General features: G+C 34.8%; 1 protein-coding gene and 1 non-coding gene across 2 annotated transcripts; one reads left to right on the top strand and one right to left on the bottom strand.

The window, feature by feature from the left end:
• Positions 1 to 1,894: 1,894 nt before the first annotated feature.
• LOC117279793 (small nucleolar RNA R71) lies at positions 1,895 to 2,001 on the bottom strand. Its single transcript, XR_004510203.1, has one exon. It is a non-coding gene; the product is annotated as a small nucleolar RNA R71 (small nucleolar RNA).
• A 539-nt stretch (positions 2,002 to 2,540) lies between these two features.
• On the top strand, positions 2,541 to 3,764 carry LOC138900404 (uncharacterized). The gene is made up of 2 exons (XM_070187144.1): positions 2,541 to 3,166; positions 3,281 to 3,764. The coding sequence occupies exons 1-2, from the start codon at positions 2,541 to 2,543 to the stop codon at positions 3,762 to 3,764; spliced, it is 1,110 nt and encodes a 369-aa protein (XP_070043245.1).
• Positions 3,765 to 10,837: the final 7,073 nt, after the last annotated feature.

Raw genomic sequence — 10,837 nt, 5'->3', positions numbered from 1 at the left:
GAATTCGAGAGACTCACTTGAACATTATAAGTGAATTATCTAGAGTTAGATCCCAAACAATTATCTTGCACCTTTACTATCAACCCCTATTTTTTCCCATTGATAACTTCCTTGCTTACCTTTATTGCGATCGTCATTAGTCAATAGTTTAGATTCTTAGTTAATTTCAATTCTTAATTGTATAAATCTCCATTGTTGATCCTCCTGTATAGCAATCTAGCTATAAACTATGATAATATTATTTAAATCCAATCCCTGTGGACACGATATTTTACTATACTATCTTTGACTAGCGAGCACAATTTAAGTGTGTATTTTGTGCTCGTCAAATTTTGGCGTTATTACCAGGGATTGACAATCAATAGTGTTTGAAATAGTTTGTAGTGCTAATTCAGGAATTAACTTTTAATTTTTATTTATTTTTTATTTTTTAGTTTTGTTATGTTAACTTCTCTTCAAGATTTCTTTTGTTGAAAAAAATCTTGAAGAGCATATTCTTGATACTGAACTCTAAATATTGTAAAGATGGAGTACAACCAGCCTAAGAAAACGGTTGAAGAGTTAGCAACTGAACATTGTCAGCGGTCTTCTATATGTTTTAAATGCGGTGAAAATCATCTATGGGTTGATTGTCAAGCAAGTAGGTATTCTTCCTATGGTTCATGTTTTGAACACTCTCACTTTGTCTCTAGTCCGTACATGTATGAGGATTCATATGGGTACAATTCTGACTCTGGTTGGGATGAATACCCTTATTATTACTGGAATGAAAGCGAAGTGAGACAACCACCTCAAGGTGACAATAGTAGTTTAGAAGAGTTTATGTACAAGTTCATAAATAAGGTGGAAGAGAGATTTACACAAGATGATGAAGCCATTAACAACATAACAATGCAAGTGAGTCAAATAATAAGTATACTTTCAGAAAGCTCATTGTATTGTGATGGTGAATATATGGAAGATATACCCGGTGAGAATGAGCCTACCCGAGATGATGAACATCTACAGAGAGAGTTTTTCATTCTGCAAGAGGACTCTGTTTCAACTGAAATGATTGAAAATGAGGCTTTGGTTGATTATGAAGCAATACAAGAAGAGTTCAAACCCCCATCCACCTATGCACATTTAAAATTTTTAGTAAAAGAGAATGATGAACAAATGGTCTTGAACATACTAGAGAAATACTGACATGACCTTTCTTCCTCCGTGTGCAGGCAACAAGTTAAGTCTGTGGTATATAACACGATCTTCTTGTAGAGAAGTAATACCCTACAAACCGGAATTGGAAAAATACCTGCGGCAACTGAGGAAGGAGAAAGAGTTTACCGTAAGGTTCTTGAGGCAACCTTCAACCCAAGAACACATGGCTAATAATGATGACGATGAGGTAGAGACAACTGCAAGGATAGCTGCTGAGGCAGCCCATAAAGCGGCTGAGGAAATTGTCGAAGACAATAGGGGTCGAAGATTCAATCTAAATCGACCCTTGATTGAAGACCAGTTCGAGAATGCGCTACCAAGGTCTGGTAGAGCATTGGGTGACTATGCCAGACCAGTCTACAATCAAGGATTGTCAAGTGTTAGACCACCTCCAATTGCAGCCAATAATTTCGAGTTGAAGCAAGGTTTGCTTCAAACCATTCAAAGCAACTGCGTTTTCAGAGGGAAGATAAACGGAGATCCAAACACGCATCTGATGGACTTCGAGGAGATTATGAATATTTTTCAATATAATGGGGTGTCACAAGATGCAGTGTATTTAAGGGCATTCCCCTTTTCACTTAAAGATGATGCGAAGCAGTGGCTTCGAAGCTTGCCAAATGGATCAATTAGAACATGGGAGGAAATGACCAGAACATTTCTTGATAAATATTTATCTCCAGCCAAGACAGGCAAATTTAGAAGAAAAATCCATAACTTTTGCCGGAAAGAGAATGAAACTATTTTTGAAGCATATGAGAAGTTTAAGGAGATAGTTAGAAGGTGTCAACATAGTGAAATTGTACTTTGGATGCAACTCCAGGATTTTTGGGATGGATTGACACCGGCCTCGCGTTGAACTTTGAGCAATGCAGTTGGAGGCCCTTTTTATAAAGAAGACTCCAGGGGAGATAATTACAATTATTGATGAATTATCCGAAGATGCTAATCAGTGGCCCTCTGAGAGTATGGAAAGAAGAAAATCAACTAGTGTTCACCAAGTTGATGCTACTATATCTGCGTAAGTACAACTTGATGCTATGGCTAAAAATATACGGAAGCTAACTGTAGCTTCGATGCAAAATGTACACCACACAACTTGTGATATATGTGGAAGAGGACACCCCACCCATGAGTGTCAAGACTCAACTGAGGAAGTGAATGCTGTAGGAAACTATAATGCAATGGGTTAGAGGCACCCCGTCTTTTCATGGAGTTCACCTGGGGGTACTGCAAATGCATGGAAACAAAACAACCCTAGGTTCCAAGAACAAGGAGCTATAAGTTTTCAAAATTAGCAAAGGCAACAATATCACTCTCCACAGTTGAATCAATCTAGAATGGAAGATCTTATGAAGACCTTCATTGTCAAGATAGATGAGAGGCTTGATGCCCATGATGCAGCTATCAAAGAATTGAGTACATCTTTTCGAAGACTGGAAAAACAGGTTGGGCACTTAGCTACTCTAATGTCGGAGAGAGCCCCAGGAACACTTTCCGCTGATACTGAGAGAAATCCAAAAGAAACAATGATGGTTGTAACTCTGAGAAGTGGGCAAGTGTTGAAATATCATACCCCGATCCAAAATGAGGTGAACTTTGAAAAAGAAAGTGAGAAGAAGCTGAAGGGTGATGTTGATAAAAAGAATAAAAGCCCGATGAAAACTAAGAAAAAGAAGAAAGAAAAATCAAGAATGGCGGAACATGATGAGAGCAAGCATATGTCTGCGCTACCTTTTCCCCAAAAGCCAAGGCGAGAAAAGTTGGACAAGCAGTTTGAGAGATTTCTAAATGTGCTGAAACAGGTTCATGTAAACCTACCATTCACAAAAGTGCTCTCACAAATGCTGGCTTATGCCAAGTTCTTGAAGGAGATTCTGACAAAGAAGAGGAAAATAGAAGAGACCTTAGTGGTCAAGATCACGGAGCATTGCAGTGCAATATTGCAAAACAAACTCCCACAAAAGTGTGGAGATCCAGGGAGTTTTACCATACCTTGCTCTTTAGGCACTACTAATTTTGATAAGTCTCTATGTGATTCTGGTGCCTCAATTAATTTAATGCCTCTATTTATTTACAGGAAACTGGAGATGGAGATTGGAGAGATAAGGTCTGCACCAATATCTTTGCAGCTGGCAGACCAAACGACTCTAATACACGAGGGAATAGTTGAAGATGTCTTAGTTCGGGTAGATAAGTTTGTATTTCCTATGGATTTCATAGTGGTTAATATGGAAGAGAACAAGGAGGCCCCCCTCATCCTAGGAAGACCATTCCTAGCAACGGGTAGAGCAATATTAGATATACATGAGAGAAAACTCATGCTTAGAGTGGGCGAGGAGACTGTGATTTTTGAGATGGATGTAGAAATAGAGGTAAAAAGGGAGAAGCTAGCTGCTAGTGTTGTGTGGAAAGTGAAAGGCGAGAAAGACAAGGCTGCAGTGAGCGAAAAAGATAAGTGTGGGGTGTACCCCAAGAAAACCGAGAAGAAGTTGTCTGCATGGATGTGTGCATTAGTTTGGGCGCGAGGGATGGAGCCCAACTTCAATTCAAACCCCGATTAGATGTTCAAGGAAGTTGTCCTTACCTCTTTATTTTTATTTGTATGTCATAGGACATGATACAATTTAAAGTGTGGGGTAGGGATGTATATATGTATAGAATGTATAAATGTTTATGTATGTTTTTGTAATTCATTTGATTGAAAATTTTAAATTTTTTTAATTTTTCCTGACGATGGATGTCGTTCAACGGGTTTCTTGAGGGATTAAGTTATATATATATATATATATATATATATATATATATATATATATATATATATATATATTATTTTCTTTAGGTAGTATAATAATTGCCCCTTGATTTTTCTTTGTGTCACGGTTCTTTTTCAAGGGTTTTATTTGAACCGAGTGTAGTTAATTTTTTTTAGGAGTAGGAGATCTTGTGCTGTGATTTTAAATGAAAATAATATCTCTTGACTTTATTATTCCTTGAGAATAGTAAGTGCTTTAGTTGTGACGCTTATGCTCAGTTTTTGACTCTTGTATAAGTACCTTAAATTGTATGATCTTAACTTTGCTTAATTACTTTGATTAGAGTGTCTTGATGAGTCCGATCCTGAGTGAGTTATGTGCCATGTGTATGTGAGGCTTTGTATATTCCGTGCAGTGCAATTGATGTCTAGAACTTGCCCCGTGTGTTTGCAAAGCGAAATAGTAGATTTGTTCAGTCTTGGAAGTGATATAGGTGCTTCTTTGTTGAGCCAACTATATATGTTACCCACCAAATGGTTATGTATCGTAGTTAACCCCGTTGAGCCTGTAATCCCGTTTCTTTGATAACCACATTACAAGCCTTACTCTTTTGTTTGAATTGACCATCTATTTGAACCATTTACCTCTCATAGTACTTAAAATTGGTATGAACTTTGTAAAAGTTGAATTGTGGGGTGGTTGGTTTAGCTTTTGAGTGGAACTATTGAAATAAGGAGAAAGGTATACTGTGCTGAAAAAGTATGAGACACTTGAATCGAAAAAGAAAATGAAAAAAAAAAGTTTATATTCATTGATAACGGTAACTCTTGATGTATTTGTGCTTAAAAAAGTTGGGAGTCGACATATACGGATGTGAAGATGGAGTTATGATTTGACATAAGTGTGGGGTTTAAAGGTTAAGTATATATATTAAAAGTTCTTAGGAAGGTGTAGTTACTCTTATATCTAAATGTATCCTACCCGTCCCGCAGCCTACATTATAACCAATTAAAGTCTTACTTGATCCTTGACTGAATGAGCTCGATTAATTGAGTAATACACTATGGGCAAGCCTATGGGTCATCTTGTGTGGCATATGAATGTTTTTACGAGAGTGAGTGAATTCTTTCTATCTTGAGTTCCTAGTTGTTCTTGATGTCTATTGTGTGTGGAACTACTCTCGATTGTTGTGTGAGGGCACTTGATTCATGAAGGAAAGGTAATGTTGTGGACCTCTATATTAGAGTAAGTGAGTAAGTTATGAATAATGCGTGGTACTTGTGAGTCAATTCTTGAGGTGAGAATGTTATACTATTGTACTTAATCTATTTTAAATATTCTTGGTGTAATGAGTTATGGGAGTTGTTTAAAAAGGTCGTGTCTATATAAAGTGTGATTTGATTTCTCGAGAACAGCAATGGTTTAAGTGTGGGGTATTGATGGTAGGCTAAAATCTTGTATTTTAGTCGCTTATTGCACAATAATTTACTGTACTTTAATTGAGTTGGAGCTTTAATCGCTAATATTTTGCACTAATTGTGTGTTTTATGCCTTGTAGGAGTGATTCCGATCTATGTAGATATTGTGGAATGAATTCATACTATTTTGGAGCTTTGAAGTCTGAGTAAAAATCCAAAGATTAAGTTAGGATCATGTTCGGGGATCAACGGATGATAGTGCACTTTAAGAATGCAACGAAGAATCGAGCAGACATACTGTGCATTGTCCAGTAAAATGCACATAACTTTTAGCTTAGAAAATGATAGTTTCGTCCGTTTTTATTTTGGGGGCGGATTAAATACCCCAAAATACCATTTTAGAAGGACTTTTGGATAGATTTCGACCTAGGGAGGCCAAGGAGGCTAAGGAGGAGTTTGAAGAACACAAGAATAAGGATTTCATCATTCCTTCCTCACTCAAGATCCGGGTTTGGATTGTATTTATGTTTTGCTCTACTTTTATTTTATTTTTGAAGAACTTCTCCATGTCTATGGAGTAGAACCTTTTGGGTTTTGATGGATTTAGTGTATTGATGGTTGTTTGTGGATTATAACTCTATTTTTATGTATTTGAATCGTTTTTGGAAGATTTAATTATTGCATCTATATTCACTTGTTCTTGTAATCGAAAGAGGCATAACTTATGATATATTTGCACTATATTGTTGGTTGAGTTCATAGATTCTTCTAAGTAATCGAAAGAGGCTAGTTGAATCCTTGATTAAATATGGTTAGGAGGATAATCGAAAGAGGTTCTCCTAAAGACCAATCCATTACGAATTCTTGCATATCTTCACCGAGCTTAAATTGGTTCATATTGTGAGGTTGACACTTAATCGAGAGAGGAGTTTCTACTAAATATTTGTACTGATAATTAAGTGAATTCGAGAGACTCACTTGAACATTAGAAGTCAATTATCTAGAGTTAGATCCCGAATAATTATCTTGGACCTATCCTATCAACCCATATTTTCTCCCATTGATAACTCCCTTGCTTACCTTTGTTGCGATTTTCATTAGTCAATAGTTGTAGATTTTAGATTATTAATTATATAATCCTAAACTGTTGATCCTCCTGAATAGAAATCTAGCTACAAACTACAATAATACTGTTTAAATCCAATCCCTGTGGACACGATATTATACTATACTATTGTTGACTAGCGAGCACAATTTAAGTGTGTGTTTTGCGCTCGTTAGTAGCTCAATCGTTATTCAAATGAAAAACCTATTAGAAGGGTATTACCAATCTACTACTTAATCTTAAGTAATTATAATTAAATGGATCCATCTAATAGTTTAATGACTTAACAATTAGAGCAAAAGATTAATCAAAATACATTATGCGAATGAGTGATGCACTTGGTTCTTCCAAATAGCTATTATTCATAGTCCGTCTAGTAAAAATAGTTCCTAATTTATCTGTCTCTAGTGAATCTAACGAAAAAAAGGAAGAATTATGATGGTAGGCTATAATCCCGTATTTTAGTCGCTTATTGCACTCTAATTCACCGCACTTTACTTATGTTGAGCTTTAATTAGGCGTGTTTTGCACTTATTGTGTGTTTTATGTCATGTAGAAGTGATTCCAAGCTATGTAGATGTTATGGCAAGAATTCATACTATTTTGGAGCTTTGAAGTCTAAGTAAAAGTCCAAGAATTAAGTTGGGATCGTGTTCGGGGATCAACGGATGATAATGCACTTTAAGAATGAAACGAGGAATCGAGCAGGCATACTGCACATTGGCCAGTAAAGTGCACATAACTGTTCGGTTAGAAATCCGTTTGGGCTCTACAATATATCGTTGGAAAGCTATTTAAAAGGGTTATAACTTTAATGTTTTACGTTTCCTCAAATTCCCAACTGGTTCCATCCACGTGCGCGAGCGCACTGGGCGCGCACTTGGGGCAGAACAATGTGCAAAATGCGCGACCAAATGCGCGAGTTGGTCTCCAGGTGCGAGGCCGCACATGTCCTGTCCGGAAAGAGTCCTATTTATCTAAGAAAAGGGTAGTTTCATTTGGGGTTTATTTTGTGGGGCGGCTTAAATACACAAAAAAATCATTTGTGAGTGACTTTTGACATACTTTAGACCTAAGGAAGCTAAGGAGAGAAGGGAGAAGCAAGAGCACAAGGATTTCATCCTTCCTTCCTCACTCAAGATCCGGGTTTGGATTGTATTTATATTTTCCTATACTTTTATTTCATTTGTGAAGAACTTCTCCATGTCTATGGAGTAGAACCTTTTGGGTTTTGATAGGTTTGGTGTATTGATGGTTGTTTGTGGATTATAACTCTATTTTTATGTATTTGAATCATTTTGGGAAGATTAAATTGTTGCATCTATGTTTACTTGCTCTTGTAATTGAGAGAGGCATAACTTGTGATATATTTACACTATATTGTTGGTTGAGTGCATAGATTTTTCGAAGTAATCGAAAGAGGCTAGTTGAATCCTTGATTAAACCTAGTTAGGAGGATAATCGAAAGAGCTTCTACTAACGACCTATCCATTACGCATTCTTGCATATTTTCACCGAGCTTAAATTGATTCATATTGTGAGGTTGAGACTTAATCGAGAGAGGAGTTTGTACTAAATAATTATACTGATAATTAAGTGAATTCGAGAGACTCACTTGAACATTAGAAGTGAATTATCTAGAGTTAGATCCCGAACAATTATCTTGCACCTATCGTATTAACCCATATTTTCTCCCATTGATAACTTCTTTGCTTACCTTTGTTGTGATTGTCATTAGTCAATAGCCTTAGATTCTTAATTATTTGTAGTTAGAATTCATATAAATCTCCATTGTTGATCCTTCTGGATAGCAATCTAGCTACAAACTGCGATAATGTTGTTTAAGTCCTATTCATATGGATACAATATTATACTATACTATCTTTGACTAGCGAGTACAATTTAAGTGTGTGTTTTGCGCTTGTCAAATTGCCAAGTACAGAACATTAATATAGTCAAATCTTTTTATAACAACTTTGTTTGTTCATATATTTTTTGACTGTTATAGTGAAATGATATTATAGGGAACATTATAACATAATATGAAATAGTGGTTCCAAAAAAAAATTTAATTATTACAGTGAAGTATTGTTACAGAGGATGGTTGTTATTTCTTTTGCTAGTAGGTTAGCCACTCCGTTTTACTCCCTGAAGCTAGGCTTTAGTCGTTAATATTTAATTTTTTATGTAGATATGGTAGTTGTTGTTAATTAATTGATTAACTCTCTTGAGTGCATATCAATTTCGAGCAGGGTGATTAGTCCATTTGCTATCTCTCTGTCTTTTAAAGTATTTTATTCTACATTTGATATTATGTTAGTTTGCAGAGCTTGAATTATTTTTAATTAGACAAATAAAAAGTTTTTTTTTTAACGTTTTCCTAATTTTAATATGTTGAATCAAGAAAAGTAAAAAATGTAAAGTAGCGGCATCCACAAGGTTGGGGAGAATTTCTAGTTTGATGATGATAAGAATTTACAAACTGAAAGATAGATTCGTTTCATGACGTTTTTTAATTTCTTCAGGCACATGATACTTATTAAAGTTCTTGAATAATCATTACGAAAGTCACTGACATTTTTCATTTTTCTAATAAGAAAATGTAGTTTTATTGATTTTTGGTGAAGAATTAATTTTTGAAACTAGACTGAACTAACATGTGAGTTATTCTTTGTCGCGCTTAAGCATATGATTTGGAATTATGGAATAATGTTCTCGATTCATGGCATATGGAATGATGATACAATGGAATATTTACTTTTTTCTTTTTTCCAGATTAAAGCTTTTTTCAATTTTTTTCTTCTTAAGATGATACCTTAGTTTTTCTATCATACAATATATATTACTTATATGTTCATTGAATAAACAAGACCGAAAAAGAAGAAGAGAATAAAATTCCAAAATTGTGAATTTTTCCAAATGTAACTCTTGTCATCACTTGCCTTTTGGAAAACCTACATACTACATTACCACTAGTCTACTACTATCTCGAGTTAAACGACGAAGAATTAACCAAAATAGCAGTCCAACTAAATTACTTAAGCTAAAAATAGCAGATAAATATATATAATATATGTATAATTTATGTACACCGATTAAAATAATTAAATAGTGAAACTAACTGGCTATTTGTGTAAAGATGTAGTTATGGACTTCAGGAGGCTGGATTTGCAATCTCAAGCCCAATAACTTATGGGCCAATATAATTTTGAAGCTTCTCCAATTGCAATATCAACACTTAAGCTGAATATTAGGGGTAAAATTTACAAATAGTCACTTTTTAGCACCTGTAATTGAAAAAATAGCCACCGTCTTGAAATTTCATTTGTGGAATTTGAAACTCCAGGATAATGACTTATTCCTCAAAGACAAGGCCGAAAGGTGGACAACGGCCGCTATTTCTATGAATATTATATAAATTTCCCTTCCTATAATATTTTGTGTAACAATTAAACTTTTTTTTGTCAATCAGAAATAATCTCTCTACCTTTTCAAGGTAGAGTTAAAGCTGCGTACACAGTACGTGCCCTCTACAGACTTCAGTTGTTGAATAACAATTTTTGTTGTTGTTGTAATTAAACTTTTTTTGTAATCCAACATGCAAAAGTCAGCTGATGTTAGTAGTTAGGTTTGGAGAAACACTTTAGCACTTTACCACTGAAAGAAATTAAAGCTATGTAAATTTGACAAAATAAAAGTACTTTAACTATATTGGTATATATTCACCTTCATAAGTACTTGATATCAATCTTTATATATAACACCAAGAAGGCAAGAAGTGAAGAGAATGAAAAGAAAAAAGACAAAGAGAAAGTAAAAAGAGGCTAAATTCCAAAATTTCAAAGGAGACACTTTTTGAAGACAAGTTCTAATAACCTTAATTCTTATAGCTTTCTAATTCTTCACTATTCCTTCGACAACGAATTTAATGCCATTGACTAATTATTCTTCTTTGAACTAATTGTACGTGTTGGTACAAAGACTTTCGTTCTTATCTCCTAACCTCTTAATCCTAAACCTTATCCTATTGTGCTTAAGCTTTAAAATGGAAACCATTACATTCAATGTATTACAAGCATCCTAAATTGGGAAATGACGCATGATTTAATTATGTTACATATGTACATTGACATTGCAATGATATAATTTTTGTACTAAGAATATTGTAGTATTGTAACACATTATAACATGTTACTTAACATTTTGATCAGATATCAATTAATGTTTCTCATAAAATTTACATGTAGTTACCTGATAAGTAATCCAATAAGAGGTGGATCTATCCTTAGGGTAGGGGGTCACCAGCCCCCAGTAGCTTCGAAAAAAATATATGTATATATATTATGTATTTTAATTGA

The sequence above is a fragment of the Nicotiana tomentosiformis genome, chromosome 10 (assembly GCF_000390325.3).
Source record: "Nicotiana tomentosiformis chromosome 10, ASM39032v3, whole genome shotgun sequence".
Classification (NCBI taxonomy): Eukaryota; Viridiplantae; Streptophyta; class Magnoliopsida; order Solanales; family Solanaceae; genus Nicotiana; species Nicotiana tomentosiformis.
The sequence above is the reverse complement of the archived record's forward strand: the minus strand, read 5'-3'. Positions and strand labels throughout refer to the sequence as shown.

Bases quoted from the DNA above. Each gene is read 5' to 3' on its own strand.
- LOC138900404 (XM_070187144.1), top strand. From the start codon at position 2,541: ATGGAAGATCTTATGAAGACCTTCATTGTCAAGATAGATGAGAGGCTT. The intron at 3,167-3,280 runs GTGTGGAGATCC...ATTTATTTACAG, and splicing joins CAAAACAAACTCCCACAAAA to GAAACTGGAGATGGAGATTG.